The sequence below is a fragment of the Musa acuminata genome, chromosome BXJ3-6 (genome assembly GCF_036884655.1).
Source record: "Musa acuminata AAA Group cultivar baxijiao chromosome BXJ3-6, Cavendish_Baxijiao_AAA, whole genome shotgun sequence".
Classification (NCBI taxonomy): Eukaryota; Viridiplantae; Streptophyta; class Magnoliopsida; order Zingiberales; family Musaceae; genus Musa; species Musa acuminata.
Genome location: NC_088354.1, coordinates 7,772,671 through 7,797,213, shown reverse-complemented (window position 1 = coordinate 7,797,213; position 24,543 = coordinate 7,772,671). Strand labels below are relative to the sequence as shown.

The 24,543-nt window shown below is 42.1% G+C and overlaps 4 protein-coding genes and 1 pseudogene across 4 annotated transcripts; 2 read left to right on the top strand and 3 right to left on the bottom strand.

Moving 5' to 3' along the window:
• Positions 1 to 1,712: 1,712 nt before the first annotated feature.
• LOC135582725 (uncharacterized) lies at positions 1,713 to 2,953 on the bottom strand. Its single transcript, XM_065153271.1, has 2 exons — positions 2,082 to 2,953; positions 1,713 to 1,908 (listed from the first exon to the last, which is right to left on the bottom strand). Exons 1-2 carry the CDS (start codon positions 2,808 to 2,810, stop codon positions 1,846 to 1,848), a joined length of 792 nt encoding a protein of 263 aa, XP_065009343.1. The 5' UTR covers positions 2,811 to 2,953; the 3' UTR covers positions 1,713 to 1,845.
• A 2,253-nt stretch (positions 2,954 to 5,206) lies between these two features.
• On the top strand, positions 5,207 to 6,776 carry LOC135640111 (uncharacterized). The gene is made up of 3 exons (XM_065154248.1): positions 5,207 to 6,154; positions 6,303 to 6,362; positions 6,460 to 6,776. The coding sequence occupies exons 1-3, from the start codon at positions 5,261 to 5,263 to the stop codon at positions 6,508 to 6,510; spliced, it is 1,005 nt and encodes a 334-aa protein (XP_065010320.1). The 5' UTR covers positions 5,207 to 5,260; the 3' UTR covers positions 6,511 to 6,776.
• A 3,240-nt stretch (positions 6,777 to 10,016) lies between these two features.
• LOC135639440 (transcription factor MYB78-like) lies at positions 10,017 to 11,835 on the bottom strand. The gene is made up of 3 exons (XM_065153189.1): positions 11,421 to 11,835; positions 11,155 to 11,284; positions 10,017 to 10,916 (listed from the first exon to the last, which is right to left on the bottom strand). Exons 1-3 carry the CDS (start codon positions 11,644 to 11,646, stop codon positions 10,268 to 10,270), a joined length of 1,005 nt encoding a protein of 334 aa, XP_065009261.1. The 5' UTR covers positions 11,647 to 11,835; the 3' UTR covers positions 10,017 to 10,267.
• Positions 11,836 to 16,246: 4,411 nt separating this feature from the next.
• Positions 16,247 to 17,270, top strand: LOC135640785 (uncharacterized). Its single transcript, XM_065155524.1, has 3 exons — positions 16,247 to 16,564; positions 17,026 to 17,094; positions 17,166 to 17,270. Exons 1-3 carry the CDS (start codon positions 16,247 to 16,249, stop codon positions 17,268 to 17,270), a joined length of 492 nt encoding a protein of 163 aa, XP_065011596.1.
• A 2,872-nt stretch (positions 17,271 to 20,142) lies between these two features.
• Positions 20,143 to 23,849, bottom strand: LOC103988317 (uncharacterized; annotated as a pseudogene).
• Between the last annotated feature and the right edge of the window lie 694 nt (positions 23,850 to 24,543).

The following is a 24,543-nucleotide window of genomic DNA, read 5'->3' as shown; positions in this document are numbered from 1 at the left end:
TCTCATACTATCAGAACTATTGTCAGTACGTCTTCGATGCCATTTTGCAAGGGACAGATGCAGCACTTTCTGCAGTTGCATCAGCACGAGTGATTCGAATCCATGCTGCTGACAGGCCACTTGCCTTCCCCATCTCCCAACCTTCTTCACCTAACACCTCCTGATTCAGCTTCTTTATGCTCCCCACTAGTTTCTTCCATCTTACTTCTGACCATGCTTATCATCCCTTTCCACAGCTTTTCTTTCAATAATTTGAGCAAATAATGCAACTTTTGGACGATTCGTAGACAGTACTTGGGTTTTATCATATATATATATATATATACAAACTATCTGATAGCTTCCTCAAAAAAGGTTTATTAGAGCAGCGTTGATACACACCAGTTCAGCTTGCAAGTGTCAGATGGAGAGCTGCCATGTTGGGTTCGAGGTTTGTGGGGATGTATTACATTGTCTGGTTGCGCCATTGTTGCCGACAGCCATGACTGAGAAGAAGCTTTCTTTTCTCTGTCGATGAAGAAGATGACGGCGACTTGCCCCGGACCAGGAAGCAGGTTGGTCTGATGTTAGATATTTGACACAATGATTCACACGATAAATCAATTTCTTGGACTGTGTGTTCTATCTTTGAATGCAATAAATTTGCGTATGGCGAGCGTATCGAAAGCTCTCTGTTTGGACAGCTAAGGCATAAGGTGTTGGCACGTCTCTCCTTGTGTCTCATCCCCAGATAAGGTAATAATAATCTTTGGTGATGTGAAGTCCCACTGCAGATTAACCTTAGCACAAGACTGCAATCTAATCGGCTAATCTAATGGAAGGAAGGTTGCAGAGTAGGCAGTTGTTTCTTCGCTCCTTCGGAGGACACACTGCAATGATTCATACGCCACCCTTCCGTCATCTGTCTCACGGCCCAATCGATGGACATCAAGAAACAAGCATGGCGTGTAGCTCTCAGCCATGTCTCACCATCCTGACGCTGCGACTCGAGAGATACAAGGCATCTTTTCGGACTGCTTCTAGTTGTCGTATCAAACGGCACCGGCTCAACGTCACCGATGGAGGTCCAGGTGAGGTCACAGGGGACGACGACGACGAAGACGGCTTCCAATCCCTACAAAAGCGTGAGGCTGTGGGTAGAGGGAGGAGGAGCCACGTTGACCGACCCCAACCGTAGTGTCCGTATCACGGTATCGGCTGCCCCTAATCCGACGGCCATGGCTGCCCCAGCATCGCATGCACCTTACACCTCTCGGCATCCGCCGCCGCCGCCCACTCTCAGCCAAAAATTCCAGCTGGTAAGTAATTGTTTACAAGCAAAGGATACTTCCAAGATTAATCCACAAAGGAGAACTATAAAAGCTCCCGACTTCGAGATTGAGAAGGCGAGCGAGCGAATTCATCAACTGTGGCACTACGGACTACAGAGCAGCAGAAGTATCAAAAACTCCCAACTTTGCAACGAAGAAGTCGTCTTTATACGAATAACCAATATAGGTTGATAAAGAGCGTTTTCCATGTCCATAACATTAGACTAGAAACAGAGCAAGAACCAATAAACTCATCGAACAGGCACTGATTTGGACTCTCTAAACAGACCAACCACACGGCAATCAAATTTCACAGAATGAGGTTCCTTATGACGCAGCTACGATTGAAGGAAAGACTAGATTTTTCTTACTCTTCTGCTCGAGGATCCGATCAGAAGCTTTCAGAGATCAATGGCGGCAGCGAATTTTGAAGCGAGGAACCGAGAGTTGGGGGAGGGGGCGGTTTGTGGGGGGAGAGAGAGAGAGAGAGAGAGAGAGAGAAAGAGATATCATGTCACTGCCGGTGCGCTTACCTCTAATCCGGAACCCTGTACGCGTCGGCGGCGATCTCTGAGAGCCACGAGCCGGGGAACAATGCCTGAGAGAAGAGGATAACCAACATGAAAAATCCCACCTTCTTCCCAAAAAAGGAGCCTTTGAACTAGAAAACGATGCAAAAATGGGTTTTTTGATTTAGAAAGTCACCAAAAATCGTCAAGAAATACAAGGAAAGAAGGCAGAAGGAAAGGAGAGGTCGGGGAAGAAACTCACGTCGAGTCGCTTTTGGACGACCCTCGCCCGCTTTCTTGGCCGCCGTCGAGCCCTGCACCCTGTCACCGCGTAGATGTCCTCGTCGATCTCCTCCCTCGTGAGCGAGATCGAAAACTTGGGCCGCTCCCTCCGCTCGGAGTCCTCCGACCTAAGCCGCACCGTCCTCTTCTCTGCCGCTCCCGGGGGCGAGCTGCCCAGGTGCCGCTCGATCTCCATCGTAGCCCTCGCGGCCCCGCGCCTCTTCCTCAGGTTCCACGGCACCGCCGCCGGCGCCGACGACGTGTCAGCCTCAGGATCCACCCTTACCTCCGGCTCTGGCGTCGGCTCCGGCGCCGCCTTGAGGTTCCCGCTCTTGGGCAGCAGCGGGACCACCAGCTTCATCCGGTCCGCCGCCTCCCGGAGGTGAACCAGCAGCTTCTCCCTGACCTCCTCGATTCCAGGGTCGTCGCCATCACCACTCTCCGCGGATGCACGGATCCGCGGCCACGCCGGCTTCGGACAGGGCGCCGATCTTCGTCGGCCGCCGGCGACGGCCTCCCCCTTGCCGTTCACGCTCATGCAGCGAAGCACCCGGTGGCGGCCCCACGTCTTCAAGATCGGGAAGGAGAAGTTATGGAGGAGGGACCCCTGCGTCACCCCAGGAGAGGGCGTAGCTCCCGTTTCCACCGCCGAAGCCGACTCCACGGAAGGTTCCGGCAGCCGGGGTGCCGTCTCTGCCGAGATGACCATGGCCCGGTGACCCAACGCGACGCTGCAGGAGGTCGGCACGAAGACGAAGCGGCAGCCGCCGATGCCAAAACCGGCGGTGAGGGGAAGCAGAAGGGGGGAGGGTTTTCTAACGTGGTTGGGTTGGGTTGGCGTGAGGGCGAGGAGAGAAAGGGGGGTGTGGGGAGGGGAGGGGAGGCGAGGCGAGGGGGAGACAGAAGGCTTCTCTCAAGACACATATACTATGAGTAAATTACGAAAATGGATTAATAGGATTCTTATAATTACTGTATTATTAGCGCGCCACGGAAGGAAGAGGGGGCGTCGAATGTGAGGCGACCACACGAAAGCGTCGTGGTGTGGGGTCGGGAGAGGCGGGCGAATGAGTTGGGCAATGGCTTCGCCGTCGCGTATTGGGTCACGTGGGTCGGTGCATACAGTGAGAGAGGAGGGTGTGGTGGAGATGCACGGGACCGACGTAGCGTAAGGATGCGCGTGTGCGGGTGGGTGTTGGCGTAGCGGAGTCACACACCAGCTGCCAAGCACGTGTGAGGAGGGCGTTGCCCCCACCACGGATCGCTTTGTATGCGCTGCGTCGGTGTTGGGATATGGGAACCTTAATCCGTATATTTCCCTTGTGGTTCACGAATTCTTGCGTTGCTCACTCGATAGGCACTTAAATTCCACGCGCATATATTTTTCTTCTCTTTTTTTATCATGTGGTCTTTTTCTTGTGGTTTTCCCTTAATATCTAAACATTTACACCAAATGAATTGTTTGATCGTGATAATTTTCTTCAATTATAATATATTTCATCTAACAAAATTTTAAATGGGCATCATGATGTAATCAAATTTTATTTTCGTATTTATTCTTTATGAAAAATTATTATGTTATTATATAATAAATATATTACATGTAACTAATGATGTCGATAGTGATGGCGATGGATATAAGGTAATAAGAAAAATATGTTTTAGATTCTTTGCGAGATGATTTCGTTGCTGACATTCATGTTGTTGTTGATAATGTTAAAAACTTCAAAAAGAAAGATTTTTTTGTGTAAATAAAAATATCAAAAAAATATTTGTATATTATCATGCAAATTGAACATGTTATTTTTCGATTTAAGAGGGATGATGTAGAGAAGATTTAACTTTTTAATTACTTTTTAATTTTAAAAATAAGAGAAAGGATGTTAGGGGTTAATTGATAATCCTAATAACTATCTTTAATGTAGGAGTACTAGTTAGATGAGCATATAACAATAAAGGAATAATTAGAGTTAGTATATTATCTTTAATTCTCCGATATCATATATCTATTTAGTTGTGAGAAGGGTGTATCTTCTTTTGTTCATTCTAATTTTTTTTATTTTCTTTTATACATATGTTGAGAGGTCTTTTCAAAGAATGAGAACAACAAATAAATATCGATTCCTAGAAAGCGACTAAGAAGGAGGTCCAACAAAGAAAGCGATGTAAAGGTCCATCCTTCCTCCTTTTTCTTGTTTGTGGAGGAATTGAACATTTTATGGAGAGACATGTGAAAGGAAATAAGATAAAAGGTCTTATAAAACTAGAGATTATCCTTCTACAATTGTGATATTATATATATAAAATAATTATAGTGGTAGAATAAGCCTATAATTATATAAAAAAAATGGTCAAAAAATTAGAAATCAGGCTAATATTATTTTAGGGTTTAAGTTTGATCATTTTCAAGAGAAATTAACTATGTATAACACCGAGATCGATTGTATATTATATTCTTCCCTTACAACATAATATATATATTTTTAAAAATATTATCTGTTCAACCAAAGTTATTTGTTGATGTTTATTTATCTCATTCATTCATGACCTGTCATGTAAATTTAGTTTGTGTGGTAGCTGCTTAGAGCATTAGTAATTGCATCAAGTCATTAAGCAAAGTCTTAAACAAATTATTGATTTCACAAAGTAGGAAACATCATTTATATATTAATCGTTGACCAAACTCACAACGTTGACCTTATTCAACAGCTTGCAATAAGCATCCCCACCATTTTGCACAGCTTGGATAACACAATTCCATCTTTAACAATTGAGAACGAGAACAACATGGCAAGAAAAAAAATATATTTTTCTTTTAAATTCATAATATAATTACCATCTTCAAACTTTAATTTTTTCATTGATGACTTTCCTATCTGTTAGTTTTCCTTTTCACAATAAAATAAAGAAAAAAATATGTTATAAAATAAATGTAATAATAGCTAAAACCTATGATATAAATAATAATAAAATATCAAAAATTATACATGTAAATTATAGCATGCCAAAAAATGCAAATGCAAACAAATTATAAAGGGTAAACGAGATGTTATATGATTATAAATAGTTTAAATATAAGATAATAGTGCTAGGAAATAATTTTCCTTCATCAGGATCAATCAGATGCTTCGTTGATCTCAACGGAAGACGTAACCGAAGATGAGCTCAGCTCAGCTCAGCTCGCCAGTCGTAAGGAGGCGATTGAGTGCGATGAGTTCGAAGTATTCCATAAATTTAGTTCCCCCGTGCTTTCTATATGAACGCGGCGACGGGAGAAAGAACTGCCCGCCAACATTATTGGAACCGCCGCCCCTTCCCCCCTCTTTCCGAGTTGCACGATCTGTCCCCCCTTCTGCAGCGCCCCGTGCGATGGCGAACACCTCCCAGGATGAGGAGGACGGACCCGCCGGATCGCCGGAGGCGGAGCAGCGCGCGATCCCCCCACTCCCATTTGCTCCGCTTCCACGGCGGTCGCGCCTCTCCGGGTCCGGACTGCTCGCTTCACCATTCCCCGTCGGCAACTGCACCAGTTTCCGCACCATACGATCCTCCAACCTCCCCTTGGCCGGCGGACCCGATGGTGTCGGAATGATGGCTCCCGCGGGCGATCGACACGGCCGGGCGGCCAGTGAGCGGCCGCCCTCCCCTCAGGAGGAGTCCTTCCCGCAGCGTAAGCGATCGACGAGGATCAAGAACTTGAAAGACAGGGAAGGAGGGGTCGATAGGCCGCTTTCCTCTTCTGCGCCGGCGGAGGCCGTCAGGCCATGGAATCTGAGGACCCGGAGGCCGGCGGATAATGCACCGGCTGAGAACGGGCCGTATCGGTTCCCTTCCTTGGCTTCCGTGTCTCCTTCGCCTTTTGCAGCGGAGAAGAGCTGCTCCGGGAAGGAGATGGTGGGGGCGGGATCGGATGCATCCAAGAAGGGTAAGGGTGGCAGATTCACGATGTCGTTGTCGCGAGAGGAAATCGCAGAAGACTTTTGGAAGATAAAGGGGACGAAGCCCCCTCGGAGGCCGAAGAAGAGGCCTAGAAACGTCCAGCGACAGATCGAGGTGACATGATTCACCCGAGAAAAAAGGATTTTGTTTAATGCTTTTGGTTTGATTTTTCCTGCAATTGACTAGTGATCGAGCCCTTTTCTGGTCTCTAATCAATTTGAGCTTTCCTTATACCATTTCTTTTGGTGAAATATTTCTGCAGGATATATTTCCTTCGTCATGGATGTTGGTGGTGGCTCCAGAACGCTACAAAGTTAATAAGGTAGTATCCATTTGTTTTATTTCTCCACAATTTTTGAAATGCCTTTTGAATCTCAACCGATTAAATTGTATTTTCGTTTTTGCTTTCGTGGTTGCAGAAGTTAGTGAGTTCGACGACAAAGGGCTACGCTGCTCGGAGTAGTTTATGATTTCGAAATATAGTATTTCCTGTGTTCCTGTGGCATGGTTAATTTGGTTTCTAGTATTTTCTATTGTGTGAACAAGAGGCTTGTTTAGATGGTTGTTAAATCTTGATTAGATTGTTGGATCTTCCATTTAGATTTAGAAGAGTTTTCAATTAAAGGCATGACGTAATAATTGAGATTTATAAAGCTTATCTACCTTTTTCTTTTATCATTAATTGTGTGTTTTGTGTCAAAATGAACTCAAGTTTTGATCTTCTTACCCTGGAAGGTTTATGTTAAGAAAATTCTGAATAATTATGCTTAAGATAATTTGATAAAGCATTCGGTCGGTGTTTCTCAAGAGCTACAAGGAAAGGTTAAGTGGCTGTGAAGAGTGAATAGACTAGCTAGTTTGCTTCAAGGTATGACATTTCTTCCTCATAGACATTCATGATATGCAAACCGCTACACATACATCTTTGGTTAACTATCGTGTCGCCTTGAAATGAAAATAAAAAGTATGAGTTTAGTGATGTGATCAACGGGCTGCTTATAAGCAGCTGGAATACTGCAAACCCCAAGCTTGTGCATATTGCATCGTTCCAGAGCTCCTCATGTTACCCAAATATTGAAACTCTATGTATCTTCTTTACGGCTATTCTGCTTTAGGTAGGTTCCTAATTGCTGCATTACTCCATTCCGTTCTTATATAGCAAATTTCTGACATCATTGCAGAAGTTGAGAGTCGGCTTTTGAGTGGTGTGGATTCTGTTTTTTGGTGCTGCCTTCATTTACGATGATTTGATAATCTTTTGTTATCTTAGCATACTGATGATTTGATCCTCCATACCTAGGTTTCTCTTGTTATCTTAGCATTGAGTTTGAAGCTAGATATTCCGATAAATCTGTGTGCTGCAGAACAAATCGGAACGAGGCATACAATTTAATTTACTGTGTTATGCTAATTATGTTTGCACCTTATTCAATGTGATATGTTAATCAAGTTGTTACGGCATTCCCTATAACTAAAAAGGGCAGGTCTCAAACTCTTCCAGTCAATTTGATCTTGGGTTGCCTCAATTACTGATATAAATGTGCTCATTTGTAGAGCTAATTTTTGTGACCCAAGCAAAGAGTCACACTCAAGTTCAACTTTGAGAGTTGCAATAGTATTAAACACTTGACTTCTGTTTACACTAGTCCAGTTGAAGGCTTTATGAGTTGAACTATTGGAACCAGTTTATTCTTTTGAATCAGATGTGCGTGTTCTACTAGTATCCACATTCTCGGTTCAATCTGGAGAGCTTGATTTTGATCATAAATTTGTGCGAACACTCTTATTTCATGATTTGATCAATCTAACATGAAAATCCTATGAAGAGAATATGGAAGGTAATGGGTACACATTTTTGTTTGTTCGTTCTTTTTATTGTATATACTGCCTCAAATTTCGTAGTCTAGAAGAAGTGGGAGTCGTATGAGCTGGTATGCTGCTTTCAACAGGTTATTTATATGGTTATTTGTTCTTAACTTGATTGTTATTGCAAATTTCTAGGTATCTCTTGGCATTGTTAGTGTACCCCTAATATCACTTAATTCATAAGCCCTCCTGACCAATTCCATAAATGGATACTATAGGTTTCAGTGTAGTGCGAGTTTCTTGCTTCTTGTATTTTGAATTATAGAAATGATGCTTTTATAGATAGGCGAATTCGTCATTTTTTATGTGCTATAATTAGCGGCATGATTCTCTATGCAAGATAGTAATATCTGTTACCCTGACTGTTTGTTGAGTTATTAACTTAAATCTTTCATTAATTGAAATGGTATGAAGTCCTTGTAGCTGCTTCTGACCTGTTCCATTTCATATCAGCATGCTGTTCAGACAACAGGTCTATAATTGGATGGAACCCAATATAGAATTTTTCATGGGTTTATGGAGGTTTCTCTTGGGTTCACTAACTTGGTGATATTGCTTGGTTGATCAGTGGCTTGTGTTCTCGGATATGAGTTGCATATCATTATCAATCAATCATCCAAGAGGTATTCTCCTTTCACATCCTGATTATTTTAGTCTACCATCACTGCTATGAATTATGATATCGCAGATTAATGATGCATGCCATTTTAGAAACTTGAAGGCACCTCCATAGTATCTTGCTTTTTACTGGCGCGTGCACAGGTGATCTTATTCACCTGGTTTATTCAAGAATCTGTCGTTAGTGCTTCTGTAATTTTCTGTTTGTTTTCTTGATGGTTCGACGAGCTTTCTTGGAGAGAAAGTCCCTGTGAGGTTTCTATTTTGGATAGTTTGCCAGCATTAACTCAAATATGACATTGCGGAGTAATGATGCATGCCATTTTAGAAACTTGAAGGTACCTCCATAGTATGTTGCGGTTTATTGAAGATTGTGTAGTTAGTGCTGCAACAATCTGCTACATGTTATCTTGATGGGTTGGCTAGTTTGCTTGGAAGAGAAAGATCCCTGTGAGGGTTCCTTTTCGGATGGCTTGCCATCATTAATTCAAGTGTGCGACAAGCTTGTCACTCTTAAGGCTGTCATTCATGCAATGTTGTTTAGTGCCAGCCAACAGACTCCAGTAAGGTCGACTCTTGTTTATATGTGTTTCTAACTTGTTCTTTAGATCATCTTGAAGTAAATTTCAAGGCAGACTTTTGCATTTTCTATAAAAGCATAAATATGGAGCTTTGTGCAGATTTCAGGCCTAGCCGTGTTCATCTAACTATAAATACTCTTCCCGTTCAGTCTTTTTAATGATGAGTTGCTATATTGAAAGATGAACAAAGTTTAGATCTTGAATTTGGTAGATTTAGCTAGTTTCACGCTAGAGTTGGTCTTTTGGTTAACCATGGAAGCACCAGCAGATATTGATGAATGCATCAGAAGAGATATTACATTCTCTATTATGCTCAACGACGTGAGCGATGTGGATTTATTCATTTGACGTGCAACAATCTAAAATTAAGCCTGCCGCAGATATATTGCACGCGAGGAATTGCAATGCATCAACGGCTTGCATTTGCGGCGGCTGTCTTAACTAAACGTCAAGGAAGCCGACGAGCTTGGCTTGTCGTGTAGCACGTGGCGATGGGTGCAAGGGTAAAACAGAGGAATCAGCGGAGATGGAACCGACACGCAAATTGAGGACAGCTGTCTGCAATATACGTGGGTTGAGGTGAACAGATGTGATCCATCAGTTTGATGTGATGCGGCCCGGCCCTCACAAACGCCAAAACCAAACCATCCCTGTCTTCCGACCATCACACGCACTCACCACCGTTCACTGATCTCTGGTTGTTGCGTCATCATCCGTCGGGTGGTGCAGGGACTCACTCCCTTTGGAGCTACCCCATGGCTGCAGTTGAAAGCTTTGCGGTTTGCTCCCTGTAACAAATCGTGGAACTACATGTAAGTGGGACACTCACTGTCTTTGCCTGCAACTTGCAACGCATTAGTGGACGAAGATGGGGAGCAGGAAAGGCTAGAGAATTAGCTGAGGAGTCATCATTGACAAGTAAACCATCTTATCTTGATTCAAAGTCAAGTGACCGAACATGAGACGCCTGGTCGAGAGCTACATCCAGACCTTTCTATTTCAGAAGTAGCTGATAAGCTTTATCCAAAGGAATCGCATGGAGAGAAGCACCACCGCTCTCTCTCTCTCCCCCTTCATTTTCAAGTGCAAGAACAGTGAACTCCCTGTTACAGACTTCTTATAGTATAGTGCTGACGCTTGAGAGTGCTACATAATTGCCCCCCTAAGAATTATAATCACTGAAAGGAACCTTAATATCTGCTCCACTCACGTAGCTTTTCAACATGTCACATAACTCATCCATGCTCCACAAGTTATCTCCATTGTAGTTGCTGCAATCATTGTTATCCGTACCGTAATCCAAATCCGAATAGATTGGCGCTGATGCCGACACCGGCGTTAGGTCGCAGGTGCCTAGGTCGTAGGCGTTGTTCATGGAGAAGTCACTAGAGAAAAGATTGAATGCGACGCCATGGATCTCGTCGGATGCTCTCCACGGGAACTCGGACATGTTAACCGGGAGCGGAGGAAACACAGCGGATCGATTCTCCGGAGCCTGTGGCTCGTGGGAGCTGCTACTTCCCAATTGGCAATATTGCATGCTTGGATTGATGATCTCTTGGCAAGGACGATGCTGAACTTGGTCACTCGTGGTAGTGTTGGTGTTGGCCTCCAGAGAATATTGCATGGTTTGTGAAGAGCCAAACTTCTGGAGCAACCTCGGCATCCAGTAGCACCGCACGGCATCTCGGAACTTGGAGCTGTTGGCATCGACCTTCAGCTGCCTCGCCTGCTTCTTCACTCGAGTCCTCCAGTAGTTCTTTATCTCGTTGTCTGTCCTCCCCGGCAGATGCTGTGCGATTCTAGACCACCTATGTATGTAAATACCGACAGTCGTGTGCATCAAAACCCTACTATACATGCAGGTAAATGGATAAACTAGTTGCACTTGCATCAACAGAAGCTAATGATTCCACTGGTGTTTGCCCATAATTTCATCAAAATATACAAGTATCAAGTAAAAAGAAGCATGCTATCTCAACATATTCGATTGCCACATGAAATATGCACATCATCAGTTGCTGCGGTACGATGTATATATAGTATGACCTGTTTCCCCACTTGGAGTGGAGTTCAAGAATCAGGAGCTGTTCTTCAGGGGTAAGGTTGCCTCGCCTTACATCGGGCTTCAAGTAATTCAACCACCTCAGCCGACAACTCTTGCCGGTTCTCCTCAACCCTATGGATTAACGAAAAGATTCTTAGCCTATGGATTAGTAACAGATAAATCGGTAACAGAAGAAACAAGAGGAAGAAGGACTAGCCTTTATTGGAGTCATTAGCTAGCTAAGTATATATATTGGATGCAGGAGTACCTGAGCACCTAGCGAGGAGATTCCAACGACCTTCGCCGTGACAAGCAATGTAGTGGGTGAGGAGCTTGTCCTCCTCTACCGTCCAAGGCCCTCTGTTTAGCAGCTCCATGTCCTCATGTTTGCCGTGTGATCCCCTTGTTTCGGACATTCCTGGTGCCAATATTATAGGGAGCCTTGAAGAAGCTGAATGGTGAAGAGGGCTAAGTTTCCATGTTATATAGGCCATGCTAGCTAGGAAAGACGAAGCCTAGAAATCATGGGATGGATTAGAAAAAGTAGTATCCTGAATGCAATCCAGACTTGTGGCAATGATGAAGGAAAACTTGGACACGATCTACTCCTATTCATAGACTTTGAGGTTTAAAGTGGAGAGAAAAGATGAGAAAGCTGCACTCCACGAGGATGGAGTCATGCATTCAAGCCCCTTTGGGGGGGCTTTTGAAGGTCTTTCTGGATTCTGCTCTACAAGAAACGTGTTTGACTGAGCAATTGATCATACTGACAGACAGATATGTACGCTTGAGCTTGGCGTTATCAGGTGAAGATATAATGAGTTTCACCTCGCCTACCTAACTCGGCTCCTTAAGGCTGATGGAATCGATTCGTAATGGCATCTCCTCTCACATCGTCTTAAGCTTCGCATTTCCAACATGTAACATGGAGGAGAAAGTTTTCTCATTTCAGAGACAGGACGCAGAGGTGTGATCAGCGTCCTCGGCGTTCCAAAAAGATTAACTTGTTTATAATTAATGATGTACTTCAGCGGTCCTAAAAGAAGTGTAAATGTGAACCACCTTTTGGATTACCCATTTCCTGTCAACAATTTATCAGAATGATTTGGATGTGTTACGAAAAATAATAGTACTACCGATTCATCCCGACACAAAAAGTCACTTCTTTGAAATACGCCGACATGGCTCAACTTCCTCGTCCCTACCTTCTGGATGAACGATGCATGGGGTCATCTTTTGCGTGTCCAAGGTCAAGAATCATGACAAAGTATATCATTACAGTCATTCTGCCCTGATGTCATTCTTCAAAAGATGTATTTGTCAATTATCACCATCAATGATCCCTTGACATGATAAGAGACACCCTAACCCATCATTAGTTTCATGCCACCAATTACTTAGGACCCAAGCACATCTAAAAAACACCTCAGAGTGGCATTAAGAGCTTTCGAAAGACCAACTTGCACTTCGAGATGGCCCCAAACTTCCTTTAGCAAATAAGCCACACCTCAGGATAACCTCGAGTTAATCACCACAAGACCACAACGCCTCGAGAGTCTACCTACCTCCTCCATCACTTACTTGGGCCACCTCATCCGCTCCAACGTGAGCCCCCAAGACAGATTTATGTTTTCGGGATCAAACTAAACCGTATTAACTTTATGATCAATTTGGCGTTTGAGAGTCATTGGCTTTTGGCTCTTTTATGAGAGAAAATACTGATAAAAATATTTAGTCCTATATTAATTGAGAAATAGAATAATTAAGGATTCATAAGTCCGTCAAATCACCCTTATTATCAGATATATATATATATATATATATATATATATATATATATATATATATATATATATATAAGTTGATGTGCTTCCAAAAGGTAAAATTATATGAGTACATATATAGAATAATTTTCCACGAGTCTATCCCATCACTATCCTCTATCCTAATGTTAGCCAAATAGGAAGATATACTACGAGGAGATGCGGAGCCATTCGACTGGTCTTAGATCACAGTGTATTCTGGGAGAGGACGACACGGACACAGTCAGCTGAGGCCAGACTCCGTGAACCCAAGTGGATGACAGAAAAGGAGAGAGACCATGTTATATGTCACTTTGGCATACCTTTCATATGGTTCGTTTGCTTCTTCGACTCAAATTCCCAGCACTGGTCCGGTCAATCCAAGCACAACGATGCAGCGGTGCTACTTTTAAGTTTTCCTCACTTAGTGCGTCGTGTAGCCCTAACCTACGCTCGGAATTCGTCAAAACCTATATGATGACAGGAGCGATGGACGAGGATGACGACTGTGACGACGATACGAATACATCCCATGTTGTAAAGAGCATCATCGACATTACATGGTGGAGGGCACCACCAGTTTAAGCTCCAAGAACACAAGTGTTCTCGTTGAACTTGCAACGCCAACAAGAGAGAGAGTCGATCCTTTTTGCCGGGGCCTAAGGTAGGATCATTATTAACAATAGCACCGGAAGCCATCTTTTTATCCTCGGCTTAAAATAATCATCAGAAAGGCCTGTGACAGGTGGATCAACGTAGAACTTTTTGGCATTTCTTTAAGTGATCCTCACAGCCCTCGAGAGGAAAGATTAATCTGCACAGCTTCTTTGGCGTGTTTCTTTTGAAGCTAAAGCAGTCGACCGTCAACAATCCAATTAGATGTCTGTAAGCCACATTAAACACGACTAAATAAAGCATGAAGCTTGCATGTGTATTGACCCTACATCTCGAACATTGCTTGGAGGCCGATGATATTTAATTGGAGATTAGACAGTAATCTGAGCTACTTTATTCTTTATGATGCTCGCCTTTTGACCGTCTATGAATTAAGACTGCAAGACATCGCAATTTGCCAAATAATTTAAGGGAGACGTTGGCGAGTTGAATCCTTAGCCTTCATACTAACCGTGTTCTATGGTCGCAGTGAGGTCATCAACTAAGCTTAACAGAGCCGGAATATAAGACCACAGTACCACCTGCTCAGCTTCTTATCATGTAGGAACGAACTCACAATAGCGAGTTCGATTACGATATTGTAGCAATACCAGCCATCTTGAATCTAATATGGGCCACGAAGGAAGCTATTTGGGCAAATCGAGTCCTTGGATCCAGTGAGACGCCCGAAGTGCTTTGGCTCGTCGGCAGAGTTCATGAAGGAGAAATAAGCATCCAAGTGGACTGACTGACTGCATGCATGCCCATCAAAGGATAGGAGTCTTTGTCCGATACTTAGAAGCTGTCTTTCTTCATCACAGTACTACTACAGGATCACTATACGACGGTCTGAACGCGTCAGAAGAAATAGTTCAGTAACTATTTTACCAAACAGTTAATATGAAATATAAATTATAAATATAAATTTTGTAAGTTTTGAGTGATCATACGACCACAGGTTCAAGATAGTTTCTCATACTCAAAAGTCCTCACAAATACCCACATAATACTACTATGAAATAGGATGAACTAGTCTTAGACACTATCCTAGAGAATCATCTAACTATATATCACCCGGGTAGCTCTTGTGTGTTGTGTTGGCTTATACTCTATACCACTCTGTGAAATTAGAAAACCTTCAAAATGATTGCAAGGATGGCTTATTTCTGGATAGTTTTACCTCTACGTAATAACTACATATAATCTACATTTACAAATTTGAAATGATCATAAAAGTCAATCAAAATGGGGCTATCAAGTCTACTATAAAGCCTCTATATGTAAGTATGCCAAAATCGAAAGACATGTACATACACATATATTACATCGAACATTTGATGAGAGTTCTAACAATTAGAAAGGGGGCACTAGTTGACCCCATGTTAGGTCGATTATCATTTACCTAAAAAATCTAAAGGAATCAATTCTAATAAACTTTTGTCTTCTCATTCTTGAAAATGTTCGATAGTAGTGCTGACCCGATCAAGCATATTATAACATTCTATACCCAAATGTCATTATATGACACCTTAGATACCTTAATATATTACGTCTTCCGGACCATATTAAGATGTCCGACACGTGAATAGTATGCTCACCTGAAAATGCTTTTTATCTACTCTATTGCCCAGCTAGCAAGGGAGTTTGAACTTTACTTCATTGGAAATGTATGCCTTCAGTCTTACGACAACACTTCTCAAACTTAGGCAGGGGTAGAGAAAATGCTCATATACTTCGACACTTGGTTCACAAATGAGATTCGAGGTATAGTAAATGTCTATTCATTACTCATAATACAAATCTTCATTATGGGATTTATGTTCTCGCACCTATTTTGATTGTTGATAGAGAGACCATCGATGATTATACCCAAGGTATTTCAAAAGATTAATCAATATATTATTGTTGAAACAATAATATTTGGCAAACGTGAGGAGTCACTTAATAGGCCAAAACAAAAGCGGTTACAATTAGTCATGACCCTGAGTTCATCGTGACAAAGGAGAAATGAATAACCTAAGTTATTTCACCCAACACCTGAGTTGACCCTTCTAAATATGATTATAACTAAAATTTTCCTATAAATAAATAATAAGAATCTCTTAAAATATTTTCATCTAATAAAGAATTTATTTATAAAAAAAGATAAATCTAAGTATAGTCAGTTTGATCGAGATCACGATCATACATCGAAAAATATCATGATCTCATAAGAACATATTAAAGAGCTCACATGACGATGGAATACACATAAGTCATCATAGGATTTGATGTTTGGAAATCTCGGGTATGCTTCTCTACATGGCAAGAACAGTGTCATCATCATCGTGAGCACTCCACAGTGCAAGCCTGCTGATGATGTTTCAGCATGTCTTATATACACAGACAAAAAAAGTCAGGGTATACTCTAAAAGAGAGGGACCCACGGAACCTGGTTCCGCCAGGTGAACCGAGGACTATTAAGCAGCCCATTGACGCACCTGTCTCGTTTAGTGGACAGAGCAGAGTTCTTTCTTTCCCTCCACTTCCAATCTCTTGCGTCGCTCCTCTCTCACGTTTCCTTTTGCATTTTTGTATAGTAACGGGAGAGTGTGTCGAGAGATTAAATTGCCTAAACCCCTCCCACTCCTTCATGGAAATGGACCCGAGCTGGGAGCTGATGAGCCTCCTTGAAGAGCTAAATGGCTCTGTCATGGAGATCCCGGCAGTCAATGAGAATTACTTGTTCCACCAGGCTGAGCTCTGCGTCCCTTTTGCGGATCACTTGTCTGGTTCGCTTTCCGCAATATGCCAAACACCCATCCCGCAGCCGCAGGCCGTGGCATGTAGGGCAGGGCAGAGTCACGGAGCCAAGGAAAGGAAGGACATCGAGGCGCCTGATGCCAGCAACGAACACTCTCCGGTGGCTCCTCCTGAGACTCGTCTGACAGAGGTCAAGATGAAGAGCAACAAGAATGTATGCAGCGCTAAGGTTTTCGTTGTTATCTCATATTCTTCGTAGCGAGGTGCGAAAGGTTTTCATAATTTGACCAATCAGATCTCGGGAAACGAGAAGAGAGCGAGAGGCGATTCGAAGAAAGCGGAGAAGCCAAAAGAGGTGGTTCATGTGAGGGCAAGAAGAGGGCAGGCCACTGACAGCCACAGCCTGGCCGAGCGGGTAATTGCATAAAACACGTTAATTTGCCAACATTTTCTCTGTGATGAACTTTACCTCTATATATGATTCACTAATGGCTTCAGGTCAGAAGAAAGAGGATCAACGAAAGAATGCATTGCTTACAAGGCCTCGTTCCTTGCTGTCGTAAGGTAATAATAGCCCGAGAGAGCAAGCAAGCTTGGCTCCTGTGGTTCTGTTGCACACATTGCACCTATTGCTCTGGTAAAGTCAATCTGAGAAGATGCCATTGTAATTTATAGGCCATGGGCACGGCGAGGATGCTCGACGAGATAATTAACTATGTACAATCACTGCAGAACCAAGTTGAGGTAGATTCTGTCTGGCTCTCGCATTCCTTATCATCGACAATCATTCTTATTTGTTCTTCTTCTTGATGCAGTTTCTTTCGATGAAACTTTCGGCTGCAAGCTCCTTCTATGGCTACTGCTTCGACATGGAGACTATTGCAACACCACAGGTGATGTCTGCTTGCATGAAGCTCTGAAGTGCATGGACAGTTCTCATATAAGCTTTTGGATCTTACGACAATGAATGTTAACCAGTTCATATGATACCAGCAATAACTGAGCATGCTAACGGATGAACTTACGAACATTTTGCCATGTCTAATACTTTGAAGCGTATAAGAACGATCCAATTGGCTTTTGTAGTGGCATGGCAGTAAGAAATGATTCTTTGATCGGTGTCAATGAAGGTCATGTCTAGTCGAGGTGAACTTGACATCCTCTAATGGTAGGCCACATTTAGAGCTTATTTAATAGATAGATGCTTGTCAGTATCGCTCAGATAGGTCACTGTACAAGTAACTTAGATTGAAACGTAAAAATCATCAGCCCTCCAATTTCTATCTATAAAACCTGATAGATTAACTTAGAGTCAACTCATTATGTGCTCTTAAAGCGATCTTTTTAGTCAGCTGCTCTTTCTACTTCTGGAAGTTGCACTCTGGTTGATATTAATGCTCTGAAGAAGAAGGTTATAAGCGTAACTTTCGTGTGTGTTATATATATATATATATATATATATATATATATATATATATATATATATATATATATATATATATATATATATATATATATATATATATATATATATATATATATATAAGATTATTGATATGTCTGCATCTGATTGTGGAGTTAATGATTGAAAGAATGTCGTCCTTTAATTTATCTTATTAATTTGCAGGCGGAGTAGGAGGCAGCGAGACTGGTGGGAGAGGGGGATGGCGAATGCAACAGCCTTCCAATATATATATAAATATATATATATATAAAGTATTCTTCCTTCTTAGGTTATATTGTATGTATGTATGTATCTACTTTGTGACTGACTGTGTTTTGATATATGATGATGGAGCTTTTGTTTGGCAAGTAATAAATCATTTTAATTTACTATATGTGACCAAACTATTCCACTTTTCTTTTGCAAAATGCATTCGAAGTAGATAATAGAGGATTGTCGATACTTAAATGTAACAATAATAATAATATCATAAATCATCATTATTTGAAATAAGCTCATTTTCACATACTTAAACTCTACCCACAAAACAAAAAGATGTTCTAACTATACTCTCGAATCAGCAAAGGAGAACCCATGGTTCCATAATGAACGAAGTTTAACGAGAACATGAAAGTTGCGAGTTACTGAGTTACCCCACTTGAAGAGAGAGAGAGAGTGGTTGGGGGGAGGGTGGCGGCCGCATGAGACCTGAACTTTGACGTGATGTCCAGCGGTGTACGACATGCATGTGCCTAAACATTATGGTGCAGATTGTCTACGTCAAAGCCTCACTCCATGCACGTTCTTATCTTGACTGCTTTGGGCACTTAACCCACTTGACTCGTGGCTTATCGTCACGGATAACGGACGGCGGCGCCACGTAGAGGAGGAGAGGGGTGTGTGGTCGACGGGAGCCTCCAGAGCAGGCAACGCCAACACCTTTGGCTTTCATACTCGAGAAGGGGCTGTGTTATTGACTTGTATCGTTGTCATATCCACGATCAACATGATCGATGAACGGCTCAAATTGCTGAGTCCAATCTTATATATATGCACATACCAAATCTTATATATATTTTTTTAAAAAAATATTCTTTCTTTTACAATGTAATGTAATGTAATGTAATGTAATGTAATGTAATGTAATCCATTGATTTGGAAGCAGGTGAGCCGGCAGCATCAAAACAGCGAGGATGGCATAATTTTACGGCACTCATGTGCCTCTACTCAAAATCAATACCAAATTGCAGGCATGCATGCGGGGATAAGCTTCCAACTTTCATTTTCCTATCCAAAAATTCGTCATGGATTAATTTCACCACCGTTCCAACAACCATCCCATGGGGAAACGACAGATTAGCCGACGCCAGATATATTAGTTCCGACGAAACGGACAACTCGGACCGCGAATGATCGCCGACGAGGAGGCCTCGTCGATTGATAAACGTGTGAGGGTCCGTGTGCAGGAAGGAGATGGATGCGTTGCACGAGTTGTTGCTGGCTTGGCTGGTATTCTGTTGGCCTGCACAGAGGTTTTCCGTGGGCTGGTGCACCACTAGTAGATCACCGTCCCCAAAATAATTCCTTTCACCATTGTCTTGTGTTTATTTTTAACTTATCATGTACAGGGATACCAATCATCGGGAATGGAGTCGGATTCTATTCGGAAGGAAGATATTCGTATAATTGTAACTATAATCAATTCCATGAGCCCCATATTTAAGACCAATTTATCCAGACAACAAAGCACGTAATGTCAAGTGATTAGTAAAACATCCAGAAGCAAAAAAAGTGTTGGGAGCAGTTACTATGACCCTCGAATTCCCAAGTGTTATTCTAAGAATCAGGAGAGATGTTGGCCAAGCATTTTTTTTTTTTTTCCATTCACTGGAGAGTTCATGGGGAACAACAATACTTGCATCGACGTTTTCTAGGTGCAACTTTTCCTTCGCAATGGACCAGCTAAAGCAGTTAGAAGGTTTGCTTGAGATAACAAAAGAAGAGAAGAGTGATGACAGAGTAAGTTTGTACAAGAACAACCCACCCACTGCCTGTAACACTCTGACAAATTTGAGTCAAAACACCAAATGAATAAATCTGTTGCTTCTTTTGTTAGTTCCAGATTCTCTGCAAACAGGTGCCAGTTTCAATTAAAACCATAAATATTAAAGCCTCAATCTAGAACATATCTAATAATGTCAAGTATTTCAGTTATACTTTCTTGAATGGCTAAAATAGCAGTGGGCAAAAGCTGCTGTGATGCTTGTTTCCTAGTTTTAGTCCCAGGAGAACCAGCTCTTTCGGAGTAGGATAAATTGCTCTAAACCTCTCTGTGGCCTGCAAAAGATCTATGTTTCAGGAAAGCCAGTTTTAAACTTTGAGGCTGGATGATATGCAGTTTTTTGCATGGAACCATATAAACAACCTTGACCAGAGCTGTAGGAGCAGGAAATGTCATCCGCATAAGCAAATCAAATACAGCAGGCGGTACTAGGCCTTCCCCTTTCTGACAGCACCATTTAATAAAAATAGATCAAGACTTTGGTTTGAGAGAATTTTGTAAACAAAATGCAAAAATGAAGTATGAATCAAACCAGTGATTTAAAAGGCACCCGGGCGCTCGACCCTAACCCATAAACACTGCTTCGCTGCCTCGGCTCACCTCTACTCCCGCTGCTGCCTCCGCTGCCAACACACATGTCTAACGCTTCCTTTGCCGCAGACAGACAAGTCCGAAGGTCTAGCTTTTGTGCGCAATTCCCTCCGCTGCTACTACTTCCATGTACAACTCCTTCCATCACTAAGAGATAGGACCATAGCTTCCTCCGCCACCGACGAACACATTTGAAGCTACCTCCGCCCACAACGCCGCCATTTGCAACTTTCACCACCATCGCTGCCGCCGTCCGAAGCTTTCTCCATGGTTGTTGGCGCCATCCGCAACTTCCTCCACCGCCATTGTCATCGTTCGAAAGTTTCTCCATCACGATCGCCCTCTCCTTCCCCATATTTCACCGTCGGTGACTCTTTTCTCCTCCTCTAACAAATGTTAACGGTGGATTAAATACTATTAATAGTAGATTATTAATCTTTAACTGATATTAAAATTACTATTAAGCATTAACTAATGTTACCATATACTAGTCGCTATTTAGCATTGTTAATCTCTATTTATTTAGAACTGTTATTAGAGTTTTAGGATTAATGAAAAGTATACAAAGCAATTCAGAAGATTCATCAAAAAATTCAAAAAAGAATTCTACTTGGAAATACAATTATCTAAAGGATCCTACTTGATTATGATGATGATTGAATTTGATATAAGGCTTTATTGTTTTGAATCTTTTGAAATTTTTGTTATTAGAAGATGGATAATGTGACTTGATACTTTAGATATTTTCAATTTAATGTCATATTTTTATTTATATAATCATATTTATCAATTATATTATATTTATTTTATATTTTAATATTTCAAAGCACCTCACTTCGCTCAAGCGGGCACCTAGAGCCTTGGGCATTTTGGGACTTTGGTGCCTCTTAGTGGCTAACGCTTTCCAAAACACTAAATCAAGCAATTAAACAACAGATTTATCAATATGTCAACTTGGTCGTAAGACATACCTTCCAATCAATTGCAAATCAAGTCTCTAGATTGTGGGTTCCCTTGTGGTTTTCCACAAACTACAGGTAATAGGTAGTGCGCCCGTAAGTACATTCCAACAACTCGATCTCCCAGAGATGCCTATCAAAGAAGAAACTTCTCAATTTAATGACACTATTACATTGCCACCTTGCATCTTTGGGTCAACCATGCAATTCAGAAGATAGCACATTACCTGTGCAATAACCCAAACAATATGTGGGAGATTCTCTTGTCCTTGATATCGAGGGTTATCCCTTAATTTGGACAAAAGGCTTAATAGTGCATCAGGCTTCCATCTAGGCTAATGCCAGAACGACAAATATTGCAACCTATAGTTGTTGTCATATATAATTATGTTAGTGAAAATTAAAACTTGTTGGCCATAAGATGACCAGTCTCAAGAAGCACTCAGAGCACCTTTGTAAAAAACATGAAATATTCATTTTCTGTACAAATTTGAGAATTAAAGTAAGTGTAAAAAAACATGAAGCACTCAGAGCACCAGTGTGATTAATTTTGCAAACCAACATGTTTCTCTATGATGCCACCAGAATTACTTTACCAGCAGGGAAAAAATGGAAATAATATACTTGAACATTACCTGATTACTTGATGGAATCTGTTGAACAGATTTTTTTGAGCCCTTGGTGGCTGACTGTTGATTTGCCAGGTCAGCAACAATGTTATCCAGGCACCATAGAACAAAATTGGCCAAAGCTTCAGGAGATTTCAAGGCAATCCAATCAACCGAAGTCTTATAAACAGATACAGATATATGGCACAAGGGAATCTGTTCCAGATTAATGAACACCAGTTAGATTTTCAGTGGTTGGTTATGAAAATATGCATAGCATGCACAATGAGATAAAAAATCTTGAAACATATCGACAGAGACAATTGGCATATGTGATGCAAGTAATATAATGCAGCTTATACCCTAGCATCATCTTAGAATGAGCCATGATATTGCTTGCCGCAGATGTAGAAAACTTCATGATTTACACAGGGTCAACTGTTCAAAACTGCAGGTGGGAAATTTCTCATTGAAGTCAACTGCCATAGAGCATACTGTGGCAAACAAACAAGTACCACATGTCAAACAAGAAAACAACAAGTTCACCAAAAATCATTTTAAACCCTATCAGTGATGATCTTTAATGATTTTAAGATGCTTAAATAGTATGTTCCTTTCATTCAATTGTTTATTGCATTTACCATATTATGTAGCATATTTTGGAAACTTTAATAAAAAATAGAATAATTGTGTAATATCCATAATTTTCCTTTTATCAGATATAGTTTTCTTTCGAGAGCAATGGACCCAACATTATAAAGTTATATGAATGAAACAGTAGACACGACATAGCGAATATGTTTCCAAAACTATTCAAATAATAGCCACAAGGTCGCCACCATTGTAGAAAAAAAAACATCAAGCAAGAAAAATTGATGACCCATAAAATATATGGAAGATAGGTAAATATTGAACATTTTCAAGAAATACATACTCAAATTGATCCTTGAATTTGTCATGGATTAAATCCTGCTTGTTCGTGCAAACAACAATAAATTTGGTCGTCATTGCCAAAAATGATAGCTGTCCAAATTAATTACTTAGAATGTATGTTATCTAATACAAGAATCAATTTCCATGATGCCAATCAATCATAAATCTTGATTCACGGAAGGAAAAGATAAAATTAGTATAAGAAATTGGCAACAGGATTGTTTTGAACCAGAGAGAAATTCGTCAAAAGGGGCAGAACAAACTCACATCAGCGATCTTAGCAGCAGGGGATTCCTTGAACATCTTAACCCAGGGGAACTGTGGTGCACTGACAGAGGCAAAGGAGCGTGCGAAGAAATCCACAAATCGCATGAGTTGAATATCCTGTTGTGATTCGTACGAAGTTTGAAAAGACAACAAGGTCAAAGAAAACATTTTGGTATTAGGTTATAGACATGTATCTCTCTGTTTATAACGAATCTTTCGACCACAAGAACCAAGCAGATCCGAGTTCTCACCGAGCTATCGGCAAGAAATGTAGCAAGATCGGCCGCATCGATCTTCGCGGCGGCCTCAGGTACCGTGACCTTGGGCTACTTAGGCTTCTTCCGCTACTCCTCCTTCGGCGCCCCCTACCCCGTTCTCCTTGGCTCCGCGCGCGGCCTCCACGCCGTCATTGTCGTCCTTATCATCCGACGCGGCCAGGGCGGGCCTCGATCCGGCATGGCGCTGCGCCGCTCGTGGGCCTTCTGCTCGAGGGAGTCGAAGCCGTTTTGATCAGGACCGGGGGGCGGCTTATGCCTGCGCTGGCGCTTGTTGTAGGTGACCTTCTGCCAGCCGTGATCGGGGTCGGGTGAGGGCGGTGCGCCGTCGAGGGAGGAGAGATCGAGGGTCTCCTCCATGGCGTCTCAAGGGGGGAGGGAAGGGGAGAGGAAAAGCCAGGCGAAATCGTTTCATTATATAGACAGAATTGAACAGAGAGAGAGAGAAGCGAAAGGATAGGCCCCCCACTTCGGCCGGGTTGATCCAACAATACCAGGTGGGGCCTCCAACAGAAAGCACCGGGGCGATGTTATGTCATCTTAGACCGCTCTTTCTTGTTGTGTCTTTCCATTAATTTTCTTTTCCTTTTTATTTCTCTTCATGTTACATTATGTCATTGAAATAATCAATACGAGCTTATCATCTCATGTGACGTATATATGTTGGGTAATTGGAAAGTCTCCAAATATGGCATCATGTGACGTATATATGTTGGGTAATTGGAAATCCTCAATTTTGCACATGTTAGTCGATCAACAATGTTCGAGAAAATGACCGTCGTCGTGAGTATTGACCATTGCATGAAGTATGAAGTATTCCTCGATTCCGCTTGAATAGTCTTGATCGAACACCATCTTCGACCCCACCACCACCACCAACGGTCGGAAATGGCTTCACCGTTTATAGCGAATCCCCACCACATTACAGGTCCCAGATCGGTGGCGTGGGCCGAAGACCGCGCAACGCCGTCCCTGCAAGAGTTGCCCGACCAGCCATCCGTTTCCCCTTCCGTCGGCCTACTTACGCGGCATCTCTATCCCCCTACTTCCATGC

Coding starts and splice junctions, on each gene's coding strand:
- LOC135582725 (XM_065153271.1), bottom strand. CDS start 2,810: ATGGTCATCTCGGCAGAGACGGCACCCCGGCTGCCGGAACCTTCCGTG. Junction 1,909..2,081: donor TCGTCCAAAAGCGACTCGAC/GTGAGTTTCTTC, acceptor CTCTTCTCTCAG/GCATTGTTCCCCGGCTCGTG.
- LOC135640111 (XM_065154248.1), top strand. CDS start 5,261: ATGAGCTCAGCTCAGCTCAGCTCGCCAGTCGTAAGGAGGCGATTGAGT. Junction 6,155..6,302: donor ACGTCCAGCGACAGATCGAG/GTGACATGATTC, acceptor ATATTTCTGCAG/GATATATTTCCTTCGTCATG. Junction 6,363..6,459: donor AACGCTACAAAGTTAATAAG/GTAGTATCCATT, acceptor TCGTGGTTGCAG/AAGTTAGTGAGTTCGACGAC.
- LOC135639440 (XM_065153189.1), bottom strand. CDS start 11,646: ATGGCCTATATAACATGGAAACTTAGCCCTCTTCACCATTCAGCTTCT. Junction 11,285..11,420: donor TCTCCTCGCTAGGTGCTCAG/GTACTCCTGCAT, acceptor GTTAATCCATAG/GGTTGAGGAGAACCGGCAAG. Junction 10,917..11,154: donor CACTCCAAGTGGGGAAACAG/GTCATACTATAT, acceptor TTACATACATAG/GTGGTCTAGAATCGCACAGC.
- LOC135640785 (XM_065155524.1), top strand. CDS start 16,247: ATGGACCCGAGCTGGGAGCTGATGAGCCTCCTTGAAGAGCTAAATGGC. Junction 16,565..17,025: donor AGATGAAGAGCAACAAGAAT/GTATGCAGCGCT, acceptor TGTAATTTATAG/GCCATGGGCACGGCGAGGAT. Junction 17,095..17,165: donor CACTGCAGAACCAAGTTGAG/GTAGATTCTGTC, acceptor TTCTTGATGCAG/TTTCTTTCGATGAAACTTTC.